The sequence below is a fragment of the Ammospiza caudacuta genome, chromosome 8 (genome assembly GCF_027887145.1).
Source record: "Ammospiza caudacuta isolate bAmmCau1 chromosome 8, bAmmCau1.pri, whole genome shotgun sequence".
Classification (NCBI taxonomy): Eukaryota; Metazoa; Chordata; class Aves; order Passeriformes; family Passerellidae; genus Ammospiza; species Ammospiza caudacuta.
In genome coordinates, this window is record NC_080600.1 from 13,491,841 (window position 1) to 13,518,172 (window position 26,332).

The 26,332-nt window shown below is 40.1% G+C and overlaps 1 protein-coding gene across 1 annotated transcript in view; it reads left to right on the plus strand.

The window, feature by feature from the left end:
- COL3A1 (collagen type III alpha 1 chain) overlaps positions 1 to 25,814 on the plus strand; it is a 49,010-nt gene extending 23,196 nt beyond the window's left edge. The window contains exons 6-51 of the mRNA XM_058809131.1: positions 2,205 to 2,270; positions 2,848 to 2,901; positions 3,122 to 3,175; positions 3,541 to 3,594; positions 3,752 to 3,805; positions 4,143 to 4,196; positions 4,671 to 4,715; positions 4,894 to 4,947; positions 5,879 to 5,923; positions 6,654 to 6,707; positions 7,003 to 7,101; positions 7,215 to 7,259; positions 7,381 to 7,479; positions 8,237 to 8,290; positions 8,424 to 8,531; positions 9,688 to 9,741; positions 9,860 to 9,958; positions 11,016 to 11,069; positions 11,418 to 11,516; positions 11,669 to 11,722; positions 11,835 to 11,888; positions 12,397 to 12,450; positions 12,725 to 12,778; positions 12,999 to 13,043; positions 13,133 to 13,231; positions 13,317 to 13,424; positions 13,931 to 13,984; positions 14,942 to 14,995; positions 15,097 to 15,150; positions 15,740 to 15,793; positions 16,000 to 16,107; positions 16,271 to 16,324; positions 16,817 to 16,870; positions 17,486 to 17,647; positions 17,758 to 17,865; positions 18,688 to 18,795; positions 19,163 to 19,216; positions 19,392 to 19,499; positions 20,122 to 20,175; positions 20,286 to 20,393; positions 21,569 to 21,622; positions 21,840 to 21,947; positions 22,563 to 22,845; positions 23,356 to 23,543; positions 23,716 to 23,958; positions 24,624 to 25,814. Coding sequence (XP_058665114.1) covers positions 2,205 to 2,270; positions 2,848 to 2,901; positions 3,122 to 3,175; positions 3,541 to 3,594; positions 3,752 to 3,805; positions 4,143 to 4,196; positions 4,671 to 4,715; positions 4,894 to 4,947; positions 5,879 to 5,923; positions 6,654 to 6,707; positions 7,003 to 7,101; positions 7,215 to 7,259; positions 7,381 to 7,479; positions 8,237 to 8,290; positions 8,424 to 8,531; positions 9,688 to 9,741; positions 9,860 to 9,958; positions 11,016 to 11,069; positions 11,418 to 11,516; positions 11,669 to 11,722; positions 11,835 to 11,888; positions 12,397 to 12,450; positions 12,725 to 12,778; positions 12,999 to 13,043; positions 13,133 to 13,231; positions 13,317 to 13,424; positions 13,931 to 13,984; positions 14,942 to 14,995; positions 15,097 to 15,150; positions 15,740 to 15,793; positions 16,000 to 16,107; positions 16,271 to 16,324; positions 16,817 to 16,870; positions 17,486 to 17,647; positions 17,758 to 17,865; positions 18,688 to 18,795; positions 19,163 to 19,216; positions 19,392 to 19,499; positions 20,122 to 20,175; positions 20,286 to 20,393; positions 21,569 to 21,622; positions 21,840 to 21,947; positions 22,563 to 22,845; positions 23,356 to 23,543; positions 23,716 to 23,958; positions 24,624 to 24,770 — 3,870 coding nt within the window. The 3' untranslated portion in view covers positions 24,771 to 25,814. The remainder of the gene's footprint in view (positions 1 to 2,204; positions 2,271 to 2,847; positions 2,902 to 3,121; positions 3,176 to 3,540; positions 3,595 to 3,751; positions 3,806 to 4,142; positions 4,197 to 4,670; positions 4,716 to 4,893; positions 4,948 to 5,878; positions 5,924 to 6,653; positions 6,708 to 7,002; positions 7,102 to 7,214; positions 7,260 to 7,380; positions 7,480 to 8,236; positions 8,291 to 8,423; positions 8,532 to 9,687; positions 9,742 to 9,859; positions 9,959 to 11,015; positions 11,070 to 11,417; positions 11,517 to 11,668; positions 11,723 to 11,834; positions 11,889 to 12,396; positions 12,451 to 12,724; positions 12,779 to 12,998; positions 13,044 to 13,132; positions 13,232 to 13,316; positions 13,425 to 13,930; positions 13,985 to 14,941; positions 14,996 to 15,096; positions 15,151 to 15,739; positions 15,794 to 15,999; positions 16,108 to 16,270; positions 16,325 to 16,816; positions 16,871 to 17,485; positions 17,648 to 17,757; positions 17,866 to 18,687; positions 18,796 to 19,162; positions 19,217 to 19,391; positions 19,500 to 20,121; positions 20,176 to 20,285; positions 20,394 to 21,568; positions 21,623 to 21,839; positions 21,948 to 22,562; positions 22,846 to 23,355; positions 23,544 to 23,715; positions 23,959 to 24,623) is intronic.
- Positions 25,815 to 26,332: the final 518 nt, after the last annotated feature.

The following is a 26,332-nucleotide window of genomic DNA, read 5'->3' on the forward strand; positions in this document are numbered from 1 at the left end:
TTCAACCATCCATTTTTGTCCTTGTTTATTCATTTATTCATATTCACTCCTCACAGTTTTCACCCACAGCTGTTATGCCATCTACATTCTGCTACTTGGTGCCTTAATATGGGATGTGCTGAACCAGGCAGATAACAGAGGCACCTTCAGTTTACAACTGTGGTTAACTCCTCTCTATTTTGGCTTTTTCCCTGGAAGTGATTAGTGATTTCTTGTGCTCTGACTCCTGGACTCAGGTTAAAAAAATCACCAAACTACTTTATTGAGCACCCTACAACATCTTCAGAGCTGTCTGTATATTTTCAGGTCATAAAGGCTTTTCTATTGTATCATTGCATACATGACCTCAAAGCAAGTACCAGCAGTTACAGGCAGATGTGGCTGAAATCACTAGAGCTAAATAATGTTTATCATTTTCATTACATAGAGTAATTTCTTTATTATTTTATGAATTTATCCATTTTAATTTAAATACTCCTAATGAATAAATATCCAAAATGAAATAATTTGGAATACTAGCAAAACAATAAAATATAGTCGCAACATCATAGTATAGCACAAATTTTGAAATAATTTGGAATAGCTGAAATAATTTTGGAATAAATAATAATTTATTCCAAAATAATTTGGAATATTACCAAAACAATAATATATAGTAGCAACATTGTCTATGTGTGGTTACCACGCCTGGTATTTCCTCAATCACACATCTCTCCATTGCTGTATTCATTCCCATGGGTTTACACCACTTGTAGACTGGTTTTGTGTTTTACATCACAGTTTCTCTTCACTTGCCCATGTAACCTCCACATATTGTCTTTGTCTCTTTCCACCAGCACACATTCTCTAACTGGAGGATGCTCATCTGTTCAAAATCTGGAAATTCTAGCAGCAAGCACACCCCTAACTATCAGTTTATCTCCTCAGTGTGTAACTTGAAAAAGATTATATCTCATTTGTTTATAGCCATATGTCTGATTGATTGGTTGCTACTTATGAGTTTGTGGCTTTAATTCTGGTTGGATGTATAGCTACTTTATACCAAATGAGTTCTAACAATTAACAGGGACTGTTCATGGTATTCACATCAGAGGCAGCCCCATTTCCCAAGCCCTCGCAGCTCTGCCCCTTGCTGTACTTCTCTCCTAGAAAATTGCAAGTATTAACATGGCACACTTTTTTAGACAAAAGAAAACTGTGAACTAATTTTTTTGTTGTTGTTGTACAGTAGTGTACTGTCCTACATATGCCAGTATAGTACAGCAATACTGATCATTTTGTATTATGAAAATTAGGTTCATGAAATTGTAATACATGACCTTTTCTGACACCATATGGCAAAATCCTGTGAAATACATTCCGTGCAATATTAACCATGGAATATTCTGCCAGTACTGAAGCACACAGTGATCCTCATATCATCCATACATGTGATTCTTTTGGCTGTAGAAAACACATGAAGAGTTTAATTTAATAAAAGCTTTCTTTTAAAGAATGCCCTATAGCTGCAGTAGACCACTGTGCTAACTTATAAATGTTTTCTGTTTTGCAGTATCAAATGCTTCTATGGTTGTTGCTACAAGAAGTAGAAATATTGAGGTTTGATTAGTTCAGACCTCATTTCTTTCTTATGGCTTCATACTGTTAAAGCTCAGAAAATATTTCACTGATGGAAATGTTTGCCTTACTGAATACAACAAAAGTATGGCCTTAATTCAGTGTATCCCTAGGTCACGATGAGTCTCTAGTGTTGGCTAATTAAGCTCAGTTACATGGCAGAGAAGCTGACACTCATTTCACTCATTTTCTTTGTCTAACAGAAATTCAGTTCTATTTTCCATTCTTCCCCTTCAGGCAGCTGAAAAGCAGAGTTCTGAGCATCCCTCTGGGGTCTAGAGAAGGGCAGTGGTGTCTCAAAAATTAAAAGTTGCAGCTCTGAAAACTCCTTGGGAGTATGTTAGCCAAGCCTGCAAGGAGCAACCCAGTGAAGCCTTTTCTGAATGGACAACTAGACAATAAATTTCTTCAGCACTGTGTGAATATACTGCTGCTTCCTTTTTACTGCACCAAGTGCAGGTCACCGAGGATTTTTCTCTGAATTATGTAAAACTTTATTTCACAGTTATTGATGGCTATTGCAACTATATTAAGTTCCATAGCTATATTACATTAATGTAACTACTGTTTTTTAATCTATGCTGTAGAGTGGCTTTCCAGGACCCCCTGGCCCCAGTGGCCCCCCTGGCCCACCTGGACATGCAGGTCCCCCTGTAAGTAACATTAATCTTCTTGTAGTCATCTTGTATTCTTTTACATGACCTCCTCCTTTTCTCTGTCATGAACATCAAGCACCTTTTCAACTGATAAATCTGGACACTATGCTGAAGAATTTTATGCATAAATGTCATTTTGGGCTGTGCCATCACCAAGACTCAAGAGCTGAGGTGAATATACTGTGCTCACTTAAATCCTCGTGTACCCCTTGAGATCTCTGCAAGTCCATGGGATGTCAGTTAACATTATTTGAAGTCATGCCACTGCCTGACATTCCCAAATGTCTATACATGCAAAATATTAACAGGGGGTAAAGGAAGGTGGATACACATTCAGTGAACAAACCAAGGGTCTGAGTTTTTCAGCATCCTTCTCCTTTTAGAGAAGCAGTTTAATTCTGTTTTCATGGAGGCATGTTCTACCTGTTTCTGGTAATTTCACCTTTGGTCATTTGTTGACTGACCTGACTACAGTTTTCCTTACAATTATGGGAAATTATATAAAATATAACTGCACTGTGGAATGGTGCATGTAGCTGTTCACATCTTGACTGAGTTTTTTGCTGCATTCCAGGGCTCTGCTGGATACCAGGGCTCCCCTGGAGAACCAGGACAACCTGGCCCTCCCGTATGTACCCATTCAGTAGCTCTGTGCATGTTAAACACATGACCTTAAAAGCATGAATCTGCGTCACCTCTGCAGTGGATGGAAATTTTGCAGTTTATCCTAGTTGTTCATTATGGTGCATGTCAAATGTACAAGTATTTGTGATGCCTAATGCATTTTTAGCTTGAAGAAGACTTAATATTTGTTATTATTGTGGTTAATATTAATTACTTTTCTACAGGGACCTCCAGGCCCTGTTGGAATGATAGGCCCAGTTGGTCCACCAGGAAAAGATGTAAGTTTACTATTATTCATCCCATTATTAATAAATAGGAAGAAAAAAGTTAATTAAGTTGCAAGACAACAGAGAACAAGAAAAATAAGTTTTCTGGAATCATCTCTTGTAAAGGTTGTCTTGAAGTAGCTTAGAAATCAACTAGAATCTTGTTAAAAGCTGAGTTTATAAATTTTGGCAGTCGTTTTCCAGGAGGCAGTGACAGAGAGAACTGTCACCCTGAGAGGATTTGCATGACCACCACTGTCTTTGGTGGAAGTTTCACCTACTTACTCCAACTCACCTTGTTCTACCTCAACTGGTGCTTTGCCAGTAAGTCAAGCAATAACAAAAGACTAAACAAAAAAATTATTTTCTTTCAACAGGGAGAACCAGGAAGACCAGGCAGGAATGGAGATCGTGGAATCCCTGGATTACCGGTATGGAAAATCTCCCAGTAACAATTGTCTTCTAATCATAGGTTTTGTTTTCCCATATCAAGTTAGTCAAGTGAACATGACACATAATGAAAGTTGGCTTGTGCCCTTCATACAATAAGTACATTATTTATTAATCTTTCTATATTTATCTGTTTAGGGTCACAAAGGACACCCTGGAATGCCTGGGATGCCTGGGATGAAAGGCCAACGAGTAAGTATTGAGTATATTGATTATAGCTCACTGTTACTCTCCTTGAATGATGGTGTTGCACAGTTGTGATCTTTCAGTCATTTCCAAGACTGAATTATAGAATTAAAGTTAATTTCTGCACAATGGCATCTAAACTTCCATAACAAATATTCAATTTTTTTTCTGGTTACCTCAGTTGTAGAGCTCCATCCCTAATACTGAAAAGGGCTCCAACAGTTGACAGCACTCATTATTGAAAATATGCCTCTTTTGAGGGCTTAACATTTGCCAAGAGTATTCAAGTTTTCCAGAATGCAGGAGGAATAAAATTCACAGATATGGTTTTACTTTCCCACAGGGTTTTGATGGAAAAGATGGTGCCAAAGGTGACAGTGGCGCTCCTGGTCCAAAGGTAAAAATCTAGAGTGTCGTCTTTCTACGTAGGTAGAGTAATGACCCCATTATTTGTTGTATAGCTGTGCTTTGCATTTTAAACAATTATAAAAATACAATAAGCATTAAAGAAGCACATTTAATTCCTCCATGAAAAGAATACAAATCATTGTGAAGGAGTTAGTCATTCAGAACCATACCATGTCCCAATTTTTCAGCCGTAATAAACATGAGATACCAAAATGAAGGGACAAGTCTTGGTCATCTGACTTTCCTGCATAGTATTTTGAAAGCTGAGTCTTTCTGATTTTTATTTCCTGTTTAATTTTTGATTTGACACTTGTTTACACTTCCCAGAATTCTGTTTATGCTCAGGACACCCCGCACCCCATAGAAAGGGATAACAAATTGGGCTTTTTTTATGTGTCTCTTCCCCTTGAATAAACCAAAAAGTGTTCTCACCAAAGTTCATTTTCTTTTCTCTCTGTAACAGGGTGAAACTGGTCTTCCTGGAGTAAATGGAGCACCAGGCCAACCGGTAAATATGTGCATCCTTGAGTGTTTAAATGTTAACTGAGTTGTTCCTCATCCTTTTAACTTTAATTATTCTACCACCTGCAGTGGACAGTAGTGGCACAAATAGGAGCAATGTCTCTTTGCTCAGCCATCTGATTTCAGAAGCCATTTAACAGATTCATTTTTACAATGTTTTCTAGGGACCAAGAGGTCCAGCTGGAGAAAGAGGAAGACCTGGGAATCCCGGTGGCCCTGTAAGTAATTGCAGACAATGTTCTTATCCAGAGGCAGCACATATTTGTACTTAATATGTTGAGAATTCCCTACTTCCTTAAAGCAGTTGTAATGTAAAGGAGTAAAAAACTATATAGCATCTGAAAAAATCTCACATGAAAACTTTTCAGTCCCCAATTAAAGATGTAACACTTCTAACCCAAAGCACATTCACCATCTTATTTCCTGTTTCACTTTTTGAAATGAATAGATTACACACTGAGGAGGAGTTCAGTGTTTCATCATATGCTCAGGTTTGGCAAAGAGAAGCAGGGAGGAGGAGTGGAAGCAGAGAGTGGCAGGGGATGGTAAGGAAAAAATGCAATCTCAGAAGTATCTTGTGGGAAACTATAAAATTCCCCTTTGATGGGTTAGAGGGTACGTCCCTCGCTATGAAGGAATTCTTAGTTCATAGCATTCAACACAATCAACAAAGCAGTTTACAGCCAGCACCCTGTTTCTGCAGACACTGCATAACCTGAGCAGAGGGTCTGGTCTCATATGGCTACAAGACAGGCAACAGGGTTTAAGTCATCAGTGCTCATCAGGTTTTTGGAGTGAAATTTAGTTTTTTATGTGAATCAAAAGTAACTGTAACTTTGAAGCACACATCTGTTGCAATCTTACTTATTCACATAGACAGTGTGAATGTAGCTGTTATTTCCTTAAGAAATTTAATAGGAATGTATTTTTACATCTTCGTGTCACAGTGCAAGTCATGTGAAGTGTTGGATATTCCTTCACAAAATATTTAGTTAATTTTTTCTTTGGAATTTCTCATTTAAGGAATCCTTGGGTCTTAGTCAACCAAGTGGGAAAGAACAGACACAAAAATATGGTCTCTGAGTTATGGACATGAAAGGATGTGTCCAGGGTAGTGTTCAGTACCCAACACCTCTCTTCTTTCTGTAGGGTGCCCATGGCAAAGACGGATCTCCAGGAGCTGCAGGCCCACCTGTAAGGCAACTTTGACTTTCAGTATTTGTGTTGCTTTAGTCTAATTACTTCTAGCAGATGTTCTGCAGTGCCAGCAAATGCAAAATTGGGGTGCACTTGTTGGAGAATGAGCATTATATTTAATTGTGTCTCAGTTGTGTATATTACATTCTGTTCGTTAATATATTTAAAAGACACAGGGCAATAGCAGAGCTATAACACTGTAAATCAGGAAATGCAAAAATCCAAACCCAGATTATTCTCAGAGAACATGTAGATGAATGGAATTGCTACACTTCATGAAGATCTAATTTTGAATGATCTTATCAAATAAATTATTCAGCTGTCTGGAGTTGGCAAATACTTTTCTTTTCCATCTGCCTAGAAACCTAAGCATGTCCACTTGGGTGTGTAACAGCTGTATTGCCATTCTTTTCTCCTTCTTTTTTTATAATTAGAACAAGTTTTGAAAGTTTTTTATAACTTAATCTCCCTAATGATAGATTTCATGTTTTTAAATTTAAAACACAGAAATTCAGCTGAGCATGTAAAAGTCAGAGTAACTAAGATGTAGGTGTGATATTTTAGGACTAGCCAAATCTCATCTTTTACAGCATGAATTATATTTGCTAGTTTCCAGGTGTTTCCTTACTCAGAGAAAAATCTCATAATCAGACTCCCTTTTTTAACTCAAGATTAATTCCATATGGCTTTTACCTTTTGCATTAATAGTATCTCTTTCACTTTTAAGGGTCCCCCAGGTCCTCCTGGAACTGCAGGATTTCCAGGCTCTCCAGGTTTTAAGGTATTCAACTAAAGACACATAACTACATGGGATTTGGTCCTTTCTCTAGTTACAGAGCTGATGTCACTCTACATCATTATTTTATGAGCCCCGCTTTTCCTGGCTGCTATTACACTGTTTGCAAGCCTAGAACAGATGTGCTATATGCAGCATGAGACAAACCCAGTCCTCATCACCTTCGTGAATGCCCACAACAAAACACCACCAAGTGGTAGAAACCATTAATTTAATGCTGATTGCCCTGGGGATGACTAAAATGCCTTCATTTTCTCATTTTGGGGTTTTTTTTCCATAGGGTGAAGCTGGTCCTCCTGGTCCTGCTGGTGTTAGTGGTAGTCCTGGAGAGAGGGGAGAACCTGGTCCTCAGGGAAATGCTGGGCCACCTGGGCCTCAGGTACATCAATAGAACTTGGGACCTAAGAGGTGCTGTCACCTGCTCTTCACAGAGCCCTTTGTTCTGGTCCTGGGTTAGCAGCATTGGTTACTCTGTTAAATTTATTTTTCCAGGGCCCTCCTGGAAGAGCTGGAAGCCCTGGCAACAAGGGTGAAATGGTGGGTACTTTCCACATCTCTGCCATTGCTGCACTCTGTTTGTGAGGGCCACTGTTTGGACTGGGTAGAGTCCACCAATGGCACTCTCTCTTCATCTCTGTCTGTTGTTCTCTCTCTGCAGGGACCTTCTGGTATTCCTGGTGCTCCTGGTCTGCCAGGAGGCCGTGGTCTTCCAGGTCCTCCAGGTGCAAGTGGAAACCCTGGGGCAAAAGGCAGTCCGGTGAGTTACTGATGGTATTTACACTGCTTGTACCAACAAATATGGTGGAAGTAAGCCTGATACCATTAAAAAAACCCCATTGATCTTCTCCTATTTACTTGAAATAGTCTAATAAATTATTTTATTATGAAAATAGGAAATTGTTTTTATAAATATATAACATATTTTGTTTCATATATCTAGGTGTTGCTATATATAAAGATTATACATAAATATGATGACAATTCCTAATTGCTTTCCTAAATTATCTACTAATTCAGATACAACAAATATACTGCTTCTGTAAAATGGCTACATCAGACAAAATCTGTTTTACAGTCTTATTTTCACCTGTTTTAATTCCCAAGGACTGAGTCCACCATCCACTAAACCCTGTGAGTTGTATCTGGTCTTTCACTGTCACTTACCCAGCAGGCCCTTTTCTTACAGCCTTACACCACATGTAGCTCTTTGTCAGGGACTTTCAACAAAAGACTCAGTGATGTCTGAAATAGCTCAGGAACAGACATAAAATTTTACTCAATGGTGTTTAAGATTGTATTGCTTCTTTCCTTTACTGCATTTTTAAGGAGTCCCAGGGCTTCCACTTACAGGTTCGGACAGCACATGCTGATTCCGTTGCAGAATGATAAATGAAAAAAAAGGTGTTAATAATTTGAAATATAATGTCTACTTCCTAGTATTTCAGTGTGTCTGGTAGCTCTAGAAAGATGCCCAGCTGCAACCCATAATTTTAATAGGATTTTCTACTTTTTAGGGAGACCCTGGTAAGGATGGTGCAAAAGGAGATCCAGGCCCAAAAGGCGAGCGCGTAAGTGATTTCAAAATGTGTCCAGAGACTTCTTTGAAGGAAGCCTGAACCCTGAATCTTTCCCCATACAAAATCTGTTTGGTGTTTTGGAGACTTCTAACTCACTGATGGGCTTGGTTCTTGTTGCTGCCAGGGTGAAAACGGCACCCCAGGCGCTCCTGGGCCTCCTGGTGAGGAAGGGAAGAGAGGCGCAAATGGAGAACCTGGGCAGAACGGAGTACCTGGAACCCCTGGAGAAAGGGTGAGCTGTGGTACATGACCTTTTGAGCCAAGACAGACACAGAAAATTCTGAAGTTCAGAACACTTCCAGGAGAAATTTGGCTCCATGTATCTTCTCAGAAAATTCCAAATGTGAACTGGGTTGCAAAACTGGGGAGAATTCTTATCTAGTTTCTCCTCTAAATTGCAGCTCTTGGATTTATCTCAGTTGGAAAAAATTAATTTCTTTCAGTTTTTGATATAAAAGAAGCAGTGATCTTACATATCTGGAAGCTTTACCAAAAGATTTTCGCTGAGAAGCAATCATAAACTATGAGAACTACAAGGGAAATGAATAATCAAAATTTCAAAATTACTTCTCAGTTAACAAAAATAAACAATGAAAAGAACTTCTGCTCTGGAAAGTGAAATTAATGTAAATTCTTCTACATTCAAGATACGTCTTTATGTCAACATCTCTATTGCTTATACATCTTCAATATCAGTAACAACAGTACTGTCAGGATGTCGTCTGTGTTATATTATTTCAACTGCAAACAGGTTTATTGGCTACTATATTAAATAATTTTCCAAAAATTTAATAATTCTCTCAGAGAAATCCACTAATTGTTTTAATCAAAATAAATAGCGACATGATTACAAATTTTAGATTTCTGTTCCCATCAGAAACAAAGGAAACTGTGCTGATCTATTTGTAAGTGCTAACTTGATAATTGCTTGCAATGCTTGCTGAAGTTATGAGGAAACCGAAGATGGATAATGAACTAATTAATCATACTAAACATAAATTTATAATTCAAATTTCTTTTATAAAGATAGTAGCAAATATAAATATTAAAACAATACAACAGAGTTTTCTTCTCAGTACTGAATTAGAGGAAAATAATTGTCAATACTGAATGTGATTTTTCTTTTTTATAGTACTTTAGAAAACACATAAATAATGATTCAGGGCCAGCTAAAAATAGAGGACAGGCTATAATTTCAACAGGAACACTACAATCAAAGACAAAATAGTTTGCAGCCTTCTTACTACACTGAAATGCCACTTTCATCTCTTTTTTTCCCATTAATTTTCATAATGCTAAGTCTAATGGTAAATAGTTTAGAAGACAACCCAGTTGCTATCACCTGTGTCATACTGCCTGTGATCCATAATTTGTTTTTTATCTGGCAGGGCTCCCCTGGCTTCCGTGGCTTACCCGGTAGCAATGGACTTCCAGGCGAAAAGGTATAAATCTTCCTCCAAAGGAGTCCTCCAAACTTTTGGAGAATCCATGTGAATTTGGATGGACAATTCCAGATTCAATGCTGATTCCCTTGCTGTGGATCTCCTCATCTCTTTCCAGGGTCCTGCAGGTGAGCGTGGCAGCCCAGGCCCCCCTGGCCCCAGCGGACCTGCAGGAGAGCGTGGACAAGATGGAGGCCCAGGTCTTCCTGGAATGAGAGTAAGACAGGACATCTCTGAGGAAATGGGATAAACTCTGTTAGAGATGGCTCATCTGAGCTGATGTGGTAGAGGAGTCCAACCAGAAATCCTTTCTATGAGTTCCTTTAAGCAGCAGTAGCATCCATTCATGGTGGGACAGGTAATGGAGCAGAGTCACAGGGCATTCCCAGGACACTGCCACAATGGAGTCAAGAGGCTTTGGGAGGCTCCCAGAGCATGCCAGGCCCTGCCATGAGAAATGCCTCTAATATGAGTCAGCATTGGATGATTTTCTGCCTTAGCGCTTTACATTTCAGCAAATTCTAACATTAGGTACTTAGGGGTTTTATTTAAATATGTTTATATTTCAGCTATTCTGTAAATAGACTTAATTAAATTAAAAATTAATTTAAGTATTTCAATATACATGAGTAATATATTTTTTGCTTATTTGTAATTAGAGCAAATAAGCTGTTGGTCAGTTTTTTACAGTACATATCAGTAAGATTTCAGAGAGGGCCTATTGTGTAGACAACATCCAAGTGTACATGGAACAACATTCTGGGAGCTGTACTAAGAATTAACAACTCCTAACAACAAACAGATTGACATTCACAAACCCATCTACAGGCCTCCAGGAGCTAAACAAGATTTTATTGGCAAGGAAAATCAACTATTTAAAATACAACAAAAATAATATTTAGAAATTTAAACAAGTTAATTAAAAAGTGTTGCACATTGTGTTGCTTTCAGGTAGAGGTGTGTAATCAGAATTGTTTCTTTTTTTTTCCATCTAAATATGGTTTTCTTCCAACATAATGAAAGAAATTTTTTTGTGTTAGTTGATTAATGTCTGGTGTCTTGCTTATATACAAGTCTCAGAAAAAAAAACAATAAACCCATAATGGCAGAATTTGATTGCTTTCTCCAATTTTCACCCTTCATGGACTGAGGGAAATGGGAAGATCTTTATTAAAGAGGATGATAACAAGCAACAGTTTCAATATTGAATTGATACTTCATAATGTGCACTTTAAACTGAAGTATAACACTCTTTATTTTCCTTCAATTTGCAGGGCTTGCCCGGAATTCCAGGAAGCCCTGGAAGCGATGGGAAGCCTGGCCCTCCCGTACGTACATTGTGCAAATATTTTATCCCAGTCCTCCTGCTGACCCAACCCTACCCTAATCCCACAGCACCCACATGACAGGTTGTTATCACAGCCAGATTTATTCCCTCCTCTCTGTTTGCTTTAACTACCAGAGCCCTTTTTATGCTGCATCATTGTAAGAGCAGCCTGCAAACTCTGTCATTTGGTGCTGTATAAAATACAGAGTAGATGGGACACAGTTGCAGTACAGAACACATAATGAGTTTTGAACAGTGTCTCCCCTTCACTCAATGTTGAATGAGTCCAGGGAATTGCTTTATTTCACCTCACAGATGCCACATCTTCCTTTCTTTTTGCTTATTCCAGGGCAACCAGGGTGAATCTGGACGCTCTGGCCCACCTGGCCCTCCAGGCCCCCGTGGCCAGCCTGGTGTGATGGGTTTCCCTGGTCCTAAGGGCAATGAGGTGAGTGGGATTTCTCCTCTTCTGTGCTGATCCTTGATGAGTCAAATGTTAAACTAAATTGCTCCACAGTGGGCTATCTCATTCTGCTGCTTTAGACAATTGTCCACTGACCAGAAACAAGTATTTCAAATGTAGTTTTTCTTTTTTGTAAGGGTGCACCAGGCAAGAATGGAGAAAGAGGCCCTGGTGGACCCCCTGGACCACCTGTAAGTTTTGCTAATATTTTGTTTAATAATGACACAGCATTAATAATAACTTGATGAGTCTTACAAAAGTAGTATCATTTTCTAACCATAGCCTAATTTTGTCTTTGAATAGGGTCTTGCTGGGAAGAATGGTGATGTTGGCCTTCCAGGTCCTCCAGGACCTACTGTAAGTGTGGTGGGCCCATCTGAGGCAATGACTGGGGGTCTGGCAGCTACAGATAGAAACTGGGAATTTAGCAGAAGCAAAATATTTTTAATGATATAAATAAATCTCCTTTATGAAGACAAATAAAAGAGCTCTTCTTTGCCATTGTTTTAATGAGCAAATATTCAAAACTTTGGTGGGAGAAGCTTGAGTCAGGTGTACTTGGTGTAGATTGAAATGAAAAGTCAATTTAGAGCTCTTGGTCTTTTCTAGCAGAAATGTATTGTTGCTCCCTTTAATGTTTATGGCATTTCAAACTCCTGTAAAATTAAAATGTGTCTGCTGAATCACAAATCACATCTAAGAGTTGGAGTGAAAAGAGCAAATATCACAACACCAACATGCATTGGTTTTTGAGCTTGTGCAATGCCATCATCAGGTGTAGATTAGAGGTGGTGAGGAGGTATTTATATATTAAAGTGTTCTCAGGCAAGTTCATGGATTTTCTTCCTCATTTGTTTGATTCTAGGGAGCTTCTGGAGAGAGAGGAGAACCAGGACCAGCAGGCCCACCTGGCCTCCAGGTACTGTGTGTTCATTGTTTTCTGATTCTTTTTAATAGAGTAACACACATAAAATTAAATATATATATATATAGGCATCTGAACATTTATACTGGAGTACCAGATACCAACATATTTTGAATATAATAGAATATAACAGATTTACAAATATAACACTTTACAAAAGTTACAAGGAATGAGTTGGCCACACTTCTTTGTGTTTAAAGCAAAAATCTGAAGATGGAAAAGGCATAACTTATCTGTGTATCACGGGTAATGCTGTTCTTTCATATAGGGATTGCCTGGTGGACCAGGACCAGCTGGAGAGAATGGAAAGCCTGGAGAACCAGTAAGTAGTAAATTCCTTTTTTTTTTTTTTTTAAGTAATAAAAATTAATGAAAAGTTCTTGCTAAATTATGGTTTTAAATTCAGACAGCTCTCAGCTCCCCTCAGAGCAGCAAAGTCTGATTTGGGGGAATAATAGAGGAGTGCCAACATAGTGCCAACCACAGTGCAGATGTACTAAGTAAAGTTCATGGCTAACTTACATTTATTTTCTCATAACCAGGGGCCAAAGGGTGATATTGGAGGACCTGGATTCCCAGGCCCTAAGGTAAATAATAAAGCAAATTTTGTAATTACATAAATTAATTAAAAAAATATGAGCCTGAGAACAAAGAATAACTCATTTTTTTATCACAGGGTGAAAATGGTATCCCAGGAGAACGTGGTGCACAAGGTCCTCCAGGACCTCCTGGAACAAGAGGTGGACCAGGTCCTGCTGGCACAGAAGGTGCCAAGGTACCCACAGAATCTTTCCTTTTCTGCTATTCTGCTACCATTTGGGTTAAATTTTTTTTTCTAATTATTTTTTGTTACTCCTTAGGGTCCTCCTGGCCCACCTGGTCCCCCTGGAGGCACAGGACTGCCTGGCTTACAGGGAATGCCAGGAGAAAGAGGAGCTTCTGGAAGCCCTGGACCAAAAGGGGAGAGGGTAACACACACACACTTTTGATTTTATGCTGATTTAATGTTAAGTGTCCCACAAGGCACTGGGTTTGTCCATGTCTTCACTTTGGCCTGATTTCAGAGGTGCAGACTCTGTAGCAGCACTGTTGATTTAGCAATGGGATGTGGGTTCTAGATATTAAAAAATATGGGATTTCTCCCTCAGTTTAATCTGTGCTAGATACTTTGCTGCACTGGGTGTCTTGGGGGATGGGTACATCAAAAAAGTTCTAATGAATCTAATTAATGATGAGAATAGTTCATACCATGGAAAGACAATTTGGCCTGGCTTGATTTTGAATCAATTTGGGTTTTTTTCCTCATCAAAGAATGCAGTATCTGATGCTGAATACTGGGCAAAATATCATCCCCAGTTTCATTAAGGAAACCTGGCTACTGAGAGACCCTCAGTATGAGATCCTCCCCCCCAATTCAGGTTCACCTCCTCATGCTTCCTTTTTGCTCATGGTTTTTATGTCTTAAAATTCCTAGGGAGAACCTGGTGGTAAAGGTGCTGATGGCCTTCCTGGTGCAAGAGGAGAGAGAGTGAGTATTTCACCATCCAACAGTTTATCCATCAGCTTTACACAGCCAGCTCTTAGAACAGGAGTAACCTCACACTGAATAATACTGTCTAGGAGAGCTACAGTTGTTATCTCGTGCTGCACTCCAGCAGTGCAAAACTGGGTTTGTAAACTAAATTAGGCCTAATACTGGTTTTTGTGATTACCACTCCTTGCGTAAATGTAATGGAAATTTTTGGAGAAAGATTGTAGTTGACTGGGACAATGTTTTAGAGGGAAAGAAATCATGTTTTAGAGAGAAAGAGAAAATCTACCTGACTGATGTTATAATGAATCACAAAAAGACATTGGTAGTAAATATTCTCATACAGAATATTCCTACAGGTTACTAAATATGATATATGTATACATCTATATAGCAAATACACATAAAATAGGCACTTGAAATACATACATCTATCAAATCACCACCTGCAGGCAGTATATACATGAAAGTAATGAGGGATGACAAATGTACAAATGCAGCTTGGTTGAGTTGTAGGAAATATAAAAAATTTATTTCTGACCATAAGGTACAGATTAAATTTTCAGGAAAGAAATAACTCAGGGAGCTAGCCAGGAGATGCTGAAGAAATGTGGATCAACTATCTAACTGGAAATTAGGGCAACAGGTCACTTTTATTGTAGACCAGTGAAAGGGACCTATTAATTTCAGGTGGTTTTGGATTAGGTTTGGATGGTGGGGAAAAGAAAGAAATCGCTCAGTTGGAGATCTCTCACACTGCAAAGTGGTGTGATTTCAGAGCATCACTCCAAAACGTGGTGTGCAAATGCACTTTGGCACTGTAACTTGCTTCATTTAAGTGTCTTTGGCAACCTGCTTACACTGAAACACAAACACTATTGATCAAAACAGAAGAGTTTACACTGTCATATTTTGATACAAAATACATAATTTTCCCATTTTCCGATTGTTTAGGGCAATGTAGGTCCCATTGGCCCTCCTGGTCCTGCCGGCCCCCCTGGAGATAAGGTAAAGCACGCTCACAAAGGGGTTTGGACTGTAAGGAGTCCCAGGGGTGGCTGTCTCAGGGAAGAAGACAAACACCCCGTGACCATCCTTGTTCCCTGCAGGGAGAGACTGGCCCAGCAGGTGCCCCTGGCCCGATGGGTTCCCGTGGAGGTCCTGTAAGTGACAGAACTTTTCTTCCTGTATAACCTCACCGTGGCTCCTCTTGCCTGCTGTGGATATCAGTGCTGCACCAAAACTATCAGCAATACTTTTGGCTTGGGTTGTAAATAAGCCAAGCACATTCAGCTCCTGTTGACTCTTGGGATTTATAAGTACCAAAGGCTTCAGAAAATCAGGGCTTTTAACATTGCAAAGGGATCAGAGGGCTGTGGTGACAGAGCAAGGCAGGAGTGTGAGCAACAGTCATGTCCATCTTGATTTAAAGTTATGTAAACTTTCAGGAATACTCTTTTTTGTGTTTATTTTTTTATATTTAACACTCTGGGATCTCAGTTGAACAGTCAGGGCTCATACAGGTGTAGCTGAGTTAAGTTTACCACATTTTAGACATTTATCAGTTAATTCCTGAACAGCTCTGTTTAGTTCTTTGGAGCAAAAGTTGTTTTGGATCAGATGTGTGGGATTTTTCTCCAAAGGAGAAAAAGACAAAGAAACTTCAGCAGCCTTAACAGCAGCATTCTCTAACATTTAAAGTGAAGTTTATCTTTCTAACATCTTCCATTGCTGACATGTGGTTTTCTACAGGGTGAACGAGGAGAACAAGGTCTTCCTGGGCCTGCTGGCTTCCCTGGAGCCCCAGTAAGTGTCTGCACTGCTCTTCCTGCACTACTCAGGCACACATAGGACAATATGGCTTTGTCCTTCCCCTCCTGCAATGGGGCAGTACAGTTCAACTGCATTCACACAATTTAATAGTTACTTCAGATGAGTACCTGGACAGCATTTCTTGTCACAGTATCATCTGCTTTTTTTAGTGGTAATATAACACTATAATTTTTCTACAGGGCCAAAATGGAGAGCCTGGTGGCAAAGGAGAAAGAGGCCCCCCTGGTCTGAGAGGAGAGGCCGGACCCCCTGGAGCAGCTGGTCCACAGGGCGGCCCTGGTGCCCCAGTAAGTGTTTGGTGTTCCTTGTAGCTGTGGAGAGGTTTCTTCAGCCCTCCCTCAGCCTCAGTGGGCCCAAGTGCAAGGAGATGAACTGCCTGAAACTTACTGTCACTTGCTATAATTTCAATCTTTATAAAATCCTTTGCTTTATCTACTTCCTTCCATGTAGGGTCCACCTGGTCCCCAAGGAATAAAAGGAGACCGTGGATCTCCTGGTGGGCCTGTGAGTATCTCTCCTACTTAGTCACTGCTAAATGCCTCTATCTATTACAAAAAATGTTACCTAAATGAAAAATAAGACTATAGTATTTACAGTGCAAGAATATTTAAAGTGTTCTAGAAGGAGTAATTAAAGTAGAAGTCTATAGTGATCTGGATTACCTTGATTTTAATATAAGGTGCCAAAATAGCTTTTGACACAATGACCCAAAGCTCTACAATGGCTTATCTCAACAGTTATTAAATTTACTTGCCATCTTTGCCAACTATCTCAAATCCCATTAACTCAAGTTTAAGGAGAGTCTGTGACCTCCTCTTACAAAAAAAAAAAAATTCAAAAAAAAAAAATTGACTTTTTGTTCCGTGTCAGGACATTTAATTCAGGTTTCAAACAAAACATGACTATAATTTAAACACAGCAGGTATGTAAAAATCAATTTTTTCCTGTTTTTCCAGTTCTCAGAAAATACCAACTAAAAGTATTGATCTCCTCTAGGGTGCTGCTGGTTTCCCTGGTGCCCGTGGTCTACCTGGTCCCCCTGGTAATAATGTAAGTTGGCTTATCCCCTTTTTCTTTTAGTATTACTTTGTGGATACATTCAGACATATATTAATATATTATGCAAAAACATTCTGAACATGATATTTGTACTTCAGAAAAAAAATCTGCACAAAAGAGTTTATCCTCCTTATGGTATGGAATAGAAAGCAGAATTTTAATTAAGGTACGATTAGAGCCAATGCAATTCTTTCCATTCATTGGCTCAGCTAAAACTGTAATGAAAGCCATTTCATTCTGTACATGTCCAAGACAACATATTAAAGGCATATGGCAGGAGTGATTCAAGAAAGCAGAAGGGCCTGCAGCCTATTTCCAGTGTCTGTGGTAGAGCCATGAGTAAGGAATGTGTACCCTGTGTAGGATGCATTACAGGCACTGGGCATCCAAAATGTGCAGGTGTACGTCCAGACAGCAGGGATAAAAAATGCCAGCTGTGAAAGGGATACATGAAAGGATTCTCTTACAACACCAGATCAGATTTGGGTGCACGGGGCTGGACCCCAAATCTGCCTTCAGGCAATGACTCAGGTCTGGCTGGCTTTCATGAGACTAATGCCAGTGCATGTGTGCAGCTCACACTTTCCTTCTTAAAACTCCTTACAGGGCAGCCCAGGTCCCCCTGGTAACGCAGGCCCTGCAGGCAAGGATGGGCCTCCCGGACCCCCTGGCAGTTCTGGCGCTCCTGGAGGTCCAGGACCTGCTGGAATCAGAGGTGAGCCCGGCGCACCAGGAGAAAAAGGGCCCCCAGGAGCCCGAGGAGAAAGGGTAAGTGTCCCTTCAACCAGGAGACAGGGATTATGTCTGTCCAGAACAAGCAGCCACCTATGGAATGTTGAAGGTGCTCCCACTGACTGCAGCAATCTTTTCTCAAACAGGGGGCTCCAGGTGAGCCAGGTCCTCAAGGCATCGTTGGCGGCCGGGGGAACACGGGTCTGCCGGGCCTGCGTGGCCCCAGCGGCCCACCCGGGATGGCAGGGGCCAAGGTGAGAGCCCTCCACTGCACCTACAGCCTCAACCCAACACAACCCCAACCCTGCTGCTGAAATTAGCATAGAGAGGCAAAGACTGCTAAAAATAGCTTAGAGACACAAAAAGTAAGGAATGTGTTGGGGGGTTGAATGTTTTCTAGTCCAGAGATGGGAGAATTTACAGTTATTTGTGTTTACATGCATAAGATCAGGCTTTTAAATGGCTGGTATCCAGCTGCTGTAGGATGTGAGGTTGTATTTCAGATTTTATTATATATATTGTATATCTAGGAGTATATTACCCACTCCACACACTTTGGGAGGGTCATGAGGAGGAGGAAACTGTGACCTCTCCTGGGTACAAGATCCAAGTCATAGTCTCACCTACCACTTATTGTTTACCCTTGTTTAATTCTCAATATGTTTCTTGCTTAAATATTATGACCCAAACAGAAAAGTACCCTCACCTCACTTGAGAAAAGGTAGGGTGAGGCTTGGTTTGTATTTTATCACTTATGTAGTGATAGACCAGCATTTTTTGGTTAACAGCTTTGGCCACTGTTTTTGGGCATAAGAAGAGACATACCTGTTTATTATTTCTTAGTTGTCAGTTAATGAGGAACATTCAATGGCCTTGCATGAATATTACCAGCACTGAAAAGAAACCAGTTTGGCCAAGTTTCTACCTCTTGTTTTGTGTATTCACAACCAGGAAAGCCACATTGGCCCATCACTTCATTAGGTCTCCAAATTCCCGGCACAGTCAATAAGATGCAAAATGCACTGGTGTGTCCTAACAACATTATCTGCAATGGAATCCTTTCTCTTTTTGTTCAGGGTGAAGATGGCAAACCAGGCACCAATGGTATCCCAGGAGAACGCGGTGCTCCGGGTCCCCAAGGTCCTATTGGACAAAGAGGCTTACCTGGAGAGCCTGGCAGAGATGTGAGTGGATGGGATTTCCATGCTACCTTGTGAGTTACAAATGGGAGCTTTTGGGGGCAAATATGCTTTAAGGTTGACAAGGCAGGGGCCTGGGCAGATTCTGCCCTCCTGTAAGATGTGGCCTCCTGTCCCTGCTATCCCATTCCCTGCCTGCAGACATCATCTGTCTCGCTTGGAACTGCACTGCCTACAAAATAATGCAGGTCTTACAGGTCTTTTAGGAGCCACTCAACCTCCCTCTTGAAACCACTCCAACTCTTCCCTCTTGAAAACTCTTTCTTTGATGAGTATTGTTCAAGCTTACTGGGAAACAAACTGTCTACTGGTCATGCAGTTTATGAACAAACTGTGCCACTCTGTTTTGCAGGGTAACCCTGGCTCCGATGGCTTGCCTGGACGTGATGGATCCCCAGGAGGCAAAGTAAGAAATCCCCAGTATCCTTAGACTGCCCACCAATGAGACATGAACTACATTAACTACATATGCAATCTATATGCTATGTAATTTGTTCCTTGAACCTGCTGTGCTCCACTGAAAGTACTCCTTATATTAAGTTCTATAAAACATGATGTTTATTACCCCTTACTGTCTGCAGGGTGACCGTGGTGACAATGGCTCTCCTGGCCCTCCAGGACCCCCTGGCCATCCTGGACCTGCAGGTAATGCTGGTGCACCTGGAAAATCTGGTGAAAGAGGATTTCAGGTAAGACCAAAGTAAATGGATTACTGCTTACTTACATACCCTTCCTAGGCAAAGTCCATTTCATTCAGGAATAGGGAGGAAATTTTAAAGAGTTTGTTATTGTCAGAGTTTCTTGATATCAAGGACTGGTTCTACAAGAATATCCAGAAGAAAGAAATCTCAGAGTTTATGTTCTGAGAACTTGAAGAAATTAAGCCCAAAATTAATGTACTCCATAGGATGCCAAAAAGCACATCATCCCACCAAGCCCTGTCCTAATTTCCATCCCATCTGGTGCTCATGCAGCACAAGCAATGTGTTATTTATTTAAACTAAGGGAGTAACTTTGGAAGCCCTCAAGTTATTTCTCAGGAGTGCTGACACCAGCACAGTGAGCACCTCACTGAGAGAGGGAAGAAAGGCTGTAGTGCCTGTGTACAGATCAGAGCCTACAGGCAGCTGAGAAAGGCTGACATTGGTACAAAAATGGCCTGGCCAGGATTCTTGCTGATTCTAGTGTGTGTGGAGCTTCCCCTTGTTTCCCAACACCTGCTGGCTGTGAACATACAGCTTATCTGGAAATAAAGAGGTGGGCTAAGCAGTTCCAAGTGATTCACACCTTCTCATTCTTACCATGTCACAGGGTCCACCTGGCCCTCCTGGCTCTACTGGTCCTGCTGGTGCTCGTGGTCCTGCTGTAAGTCATATTTAAAGTATTTGTGATGTTATCCATTCATTATTTCCTGTTATATGGGCAATGCTCTTATCTCCTTCTATCTTCCTTTTATTGCAAATCTACCCTGACAGGGTCCTCAAGGTCCTCGTGGTGATAAAGGTGAACCTGGTGAACGAGGCAGCAATGGCATAAAGGGTCACAGAGGGTTTCCTGGTACCCCTGGTCTCCCTGGTCCTCCTGTGAGTATTTTGCATTGGATTGGGAATTACAGCTGATCTTAGCTTCTGTGTTTAGGCCCCAGGCACCTAATTAACCTTAGCTAATTTGATGGGAATCCATGAAAATTTGATTGTCAGATGTTTCACAATCCAGATTCCCTGAATCAGCCTGCCATAAGCATAATTATAGATCTGGAAGAAGCTGTTAGGAAGTAAATATGGGTTTACTACAACCCTTTCAATAACAATTTCTTATATATTCTTTTATAATAAAATCAGGCTATTCCTGATTTAATTAGGAAAGAGAGAAATAGGGGTTGGAATGCCTATGTCTGTTAGAAATCTATCCTAGACAGACAACTAAAGCTACTCAGAGTCCAAATACAGCTCTTCTGCCATGTATCTTTTATAGAAAGTAGTACTGGGGCAAAATGGGCAGGAAATTGTAAACTACTGAATTCCATACTCTTTCTATCCCTTTCTTACCCTAAAACATGCATTATCATTTGAGCACAGCTAAGAGAACAGAAGGGCAAGAATAGAAGGCATGCCATTGATTTTTATGACCAGGAAATATTTAAGAAGGGATTTATTCTAAAGAAATGTATGACTAACCCCCATGATCCAAGTGAGAATCAAGAAACCAAAGCTCACTCAATTAACATACCAAAGATAGCATCACTACCAACTTATTCAATAAGACAATAGAACCTGCAGTGTAACATATCACATGAGGAAAAAAAATGATAAATTCTCTTTTGATGATAGACAACTTTTAAACAAATGGCTTAGTTCTTTGCACTGCACATGCAAAACAAATCTGTCAATGTATTTGAAATCATGAATGTTTATCAAATTATTTCAATAACATTACTGGTAATATTATTAAAACTGCAGCACTTTGGCTATAGCTATGTATTTTTATGAATATTAGGGTTCATCCAAAGCTCATTGGTGTCAGTTGGCTTTCTTGCATTTTGGATAGTACATCTCTATATAAAAACATGTAAGAGAACATTCAATATTTTTTTTCTGATTAAAGAATGACCATCATTCTCTCATGCCTGACACAGCCTTTTTATAAGGGTGTGTTTTGTATAATCTTGAAGACATTTTCAATGTCTTTATTTAAGGCACATGCTGTTAGTTGCAAGATATACTAGGAGGTGTATGACTGACTTTTCCTTTTTTTTTAGGGTCCCCTGGGTCCACAAGGTGCAATTGGAGGTCCAGGAGCTTCAGGTGCAAGGGTAAGAAAAACTGCTTACTCAGCCTATCTGCAAGGAAAATTCGGACTGTTCAGTTAATATAGACATAGATACAGACATAAATTTTAATTTGCCATCTTAACAGACAGCAGCTGAAGAAAGAAAAAACACCTGAGAAATCATACAGAAATATTTGAAATACCTTACAATGTATTTCTGAATTATCTGATAAACTATTCTGTGTTCTTCATTGTTCTAGGGTCCCCCAGGCCCAGCTGGGCCACCTGGAAAAGATGGAACCAGTGGCTACCCAGGTCCAATTGGTCCTCCCGGCCCCCGCGGTACCAGAGGCGAAAGCGGCCCTGCCGTAAGTAAATGGTGCAAACTCACACAGGAAATCTTTGGGAATATTCATGAAAAAGAGGATGCTCAACTCTAAATAGCTCCCCTAGGAGCTCTCGATTTCATGGACAAGATTTGTGGCAGGAGGTTATCTAGCTGCCAAGGCAAAATCCAAAGCCATGCAGCTCGTTTGCAGTTTGGTGGTCTCAGCTGACCACTGGCTTTTCTGCAAACAATGGAATATCCTCCTCTCAGTTTCCTTTTGGGTCTGGGAAGCCATGGAATGGGGTTCCTAGACTGCTCTAGAGAGGCTAGAGCTGCAAAGTTGTCACTGTCACAGTCACCTGCTAAAGCCAAGAAATGGTCATTCTCTGGATTTTAGTGGAAAGGGCTCCTTCTCAAAGCCCACACATAAAGATGGTCAACTAAATTTTAAGATGGTCAATAAAATTTTAAGAAAATAAAGGCCTGGAAAATCTATTAAACAGATGTTTATACATCTGTTTAAAAAATAATTAATGAATTAATTAATGAATTAATTAATGAATAAATAAACTACATATTTGTGTAAGAATTTTCATTTTTTTAAGACTATGGCCCACACAGACTTTTAGTTTTAACCTGTTCACTATTTTTTTAGGGTCCACCAGGGCAGCCTGGTCTTCCTGGTCCTGCTGGACCTCCTGGCCCTTGTTGTGGTGGTGGTGCAGCCGCCCTGGGTGCTGGTGAGAAAGGTCCAGTTTCCTATGGGTACGAGTACCGAGATGAGCCCAAGGAGAACGATATCAATCTGGGTGACATCATCTCCTCAATGAAATCCATTAACAACCAGATTGAAAACATCATTAGTCCCGATGGGTCACGGAAGAATCCAGCTCGCAACTGCCGAGACCTGAAATTCTGCCATCCCGAGCTCAAGAGTGGTATGTTTAGATTTTATTTTCACCAGTGGTAGCAGGTCTTGGGCATTGTTTTGGTTTTCTGGTTTTTCTAACTTGAGAATTTAAATGCGGATATCTTCCATAAAAATTTGACCTTTTTTCAAACAAATGTCATGAAAAAGATGATAAACGTAAAAACAATTTTAACATTATTTAACTATAAAAACTATTTAACTATATTTACACAGAATATATATTTGACTTCAACTCCACTCTTTGTGTCCTTAGAAGTGAACATATATTTAAACCATTTTAGGGGAAAAAGAAAAACATCACAAGTTCGAAATTTATTCCAAATTTCATTACCCTTACAAAATTCACATGAACTCAGTATCTTTTTGTGTCATCTTTTTTTCTTTGGCATCTCTTCTGTTAAAATTAATACATTTCCTGATTTGGCTCAGAAATCTCTCATATAAATAAGGTTTAGCATCATGTAGTCAGATTCTTCTCCAAAATATTAAGCCCCTTAACATTTTCCATTATCTCTAGGAGAGTACTGGGTTGATCCTAACCAAGGCTGCAAGATGGATGCTATTAAAGTCTACTGCAATATGGAAACTGGTGAGACCTGCCTCAATGCTAACCCCAGGACTGTGCCAAGGAAAAACTGGTGGACCAGTGGAAACAGTGGAAAGAAACACGTTTGGTTTGGAGAGTCTATGAATGGAGGCTTCCAGGTGAGAAATGAGCACAGTTAACAGCCCGGCTTGGGCATACTAAAACAAACGCAACAGACTAAAAAATAATTCTGAAATTAAACTGAGACAATTAGTATGTGAAAAAATCCTGATGTGGGCTGAACGTAGACATGACTGAACAAACACTCTTGCCTATGTTGGTACTCTGCAGTTCAGCTATGGAGATCCTGAGCTCCCAGAGGATGTCTCTGAAGTTCAGCTGGCCTTCCTGCGCATCCTCTCCAGCCGTGCCTCCCAGAACATCACCTACCACTGCAAGAACAGCATTGCCTACATGGACCACGACAGTGGCAATGTTAAAAAAGCTCTGAAACTCATGAGCTCTACAGAAAGTGAGATCAAGGCTGAAGGAAACAGCAAATTCACATATGCTGTTCTGGAAGATGGCTGCACTGTAAGTAAACAGGAATTTAGTGCTGTAGTTAATGAATAATTCCCTCTAGATGACTAGACCCATAATAAAGGAAGAGAGGGTTGCATGGCCTGGGTAAGGAAAGGACATAGCTACAGCTAGTAGGGGGAACCTAGATTCTGTGCACCAGAAGTGCAATTCCTGCAGCAACTGTAGGAAGGTGAGGTGCACTTCCATTTAAATCTGTGCTTTATAGATATCTCCTTGCTTTAGAGTCAATGTCAGGGAAGTCACAGTCACCAAGTTTTCATCCATCCCCTGTCAACTCTAAAACTAGTCATACCTAACCATGGCTATATGGTTGAAGCCATGGGCTGCAGTTATGGGAAGGGGCAAACACAGTCATTTTGCAGATCTAACATTGCATCCCTGCAGCAGAAAGTTCTGGAGGGGAGCAGGAACATCCCTGAGTGTGCAGGTCTGACAGCACCTGCAGCCTTTTCAGTAACAAATGGACAACTCTAACACTCTCCATGAGTTCTCCCTCTTGGGTCATTTCTACAGAGACAGCAACCAGTCTTCAACAGGCTGAGAGGGTTTGTTACTACAGGAATAGGAAATCTGAAGTCTGATAACCTGTGGGATGACTGCCATGTAGGCCAGCACTCGTGTCTCTAACAATTTTTCTTTTCTGTTTGACTTCACAGAAACACGCTGGTGAGTGGGGTAAAACAGTTTTCGAATACAGGACGCGCAAGACCATGAGGTTGCCAGTGGTTGATATTGCACCATTAGATATTGGTGGTCCTGATCAGGAATTTGGCGTGGACATTGGCCCAGTCTGCTTCTTATAAATCAAAGATCCTGCTTTTTCTGAAACCCCAGCAAACAGATTCACACTCCAACTGTGCTCCTTTGTTTCAGCCTTGTCAGCTAGTACAGGTGCCCATCTGTATCCCAGTTATTTATTAACAAAATTTCTGGGGGAAAAAATCAATTTGATATCAAGGGTTGTTTTTTTTTTTTTTTTTTTTTTTTTTGCTATTACACAAAATACAGTAAAAATGCTTTTTTTGCTCTATTTTTTTTACCGAATTCCATCTTCAAAACATGTCTCCATGGTGCTATAATGAAACTTCAACACTTAATAAAACAACACTGTGTTCTATTAGTTGAATGTTAGCCAATTTACAAAGCACTGATTGCTCCCAGTACCAAAGTTTACCCTTCTTTCAAGATGCAGTCCATAAAGCTAGAACGACCTCCCTGTTTCAACTACCTCAACATGGACAGAAACTGGGATGTGTCTGATGAGTCAAACCAAAAATCAATCAATTCAATCAAAATGCATTGGACCCAGTGGTCAATTCCGGGGATTCATTTGGTACAAAATTGTTTATTTCTGTACTGATTAGCTGTGAAAGGTACAGTTTATCTTAAGAGTTTAATACCTTAATGGCAGTAGTCACCATAATTTTATTGTTGGATTGTATTCTCTTGTCAAAGGTGCTTCTCTACTTTCCTGTCATTGCTGGTCAAGACCACTAAAATTAGGGAAGTGTAAAAGACTAATATGATGGTGCTAATGTATTTTTCACTCCTAACTCTGCAAGTCAGGGTTATTGACTTGCTCAAAAAAGCAAAAAGTTAAAGGATATAAAGCAATTGTAAATGTCTCCTGTCAAAGATTGTCATTGGTATGTCATAGTTGAGAATTTTCTCCCTTCACTCTGTAAAAGTCAATAAAGATGCAAAATTGTGAATTTCTTCTGTCACATTAACACATTTATAGTGTTGAAGGTTAACCATCTTTGTAAGCTTTTATATGGTTGTTGGTCTATTCCTTACAGAGACACATAATAAAATATCTTAATAAAATTTCTTGTTGTTTCATAAAACTGACTTTATTTTTTAATTTTACTATTTCTGCCTTCATTGAAACCAATTAACAAGGCAGTACACAACTCTGGTACCGCTATGATTTTTCAAAGATCAGTTCCTCTGTTTGAAGGAAACCTGGTAATTCTAAGGAATGCAGTTTATGGTGTACTAGTATGAAATTTTCTCTTTCTTGCTTTTTCTACTCCTCTGCATCCAGCAGCTCACATTTGCAAGCACAGGGAGCATCGTCATTCAGACACCATCACCCAAAGCAGGGCCCATGCACCAAGGCAGGTCAGTTTGGAGGAAATAGAAGATCTTAACCTCCCTTAATCCAAGAAACCTGCCTCAGTCTGAATAACCAGGCAGTCACAGGCTACCAGCCTTTTGGGGGCAGCTTACACAAAGGGCTTAAGGCTCCCACAAGGCAGGCCAGAAGCACCAGCCTTTTGAAAAAGCTTTTTATGGCCAATGGGGCTGTACAACTCAGTCATCCCCAGATCCTAGCAAAAATTTAAGGAGCAACAGTGACCAC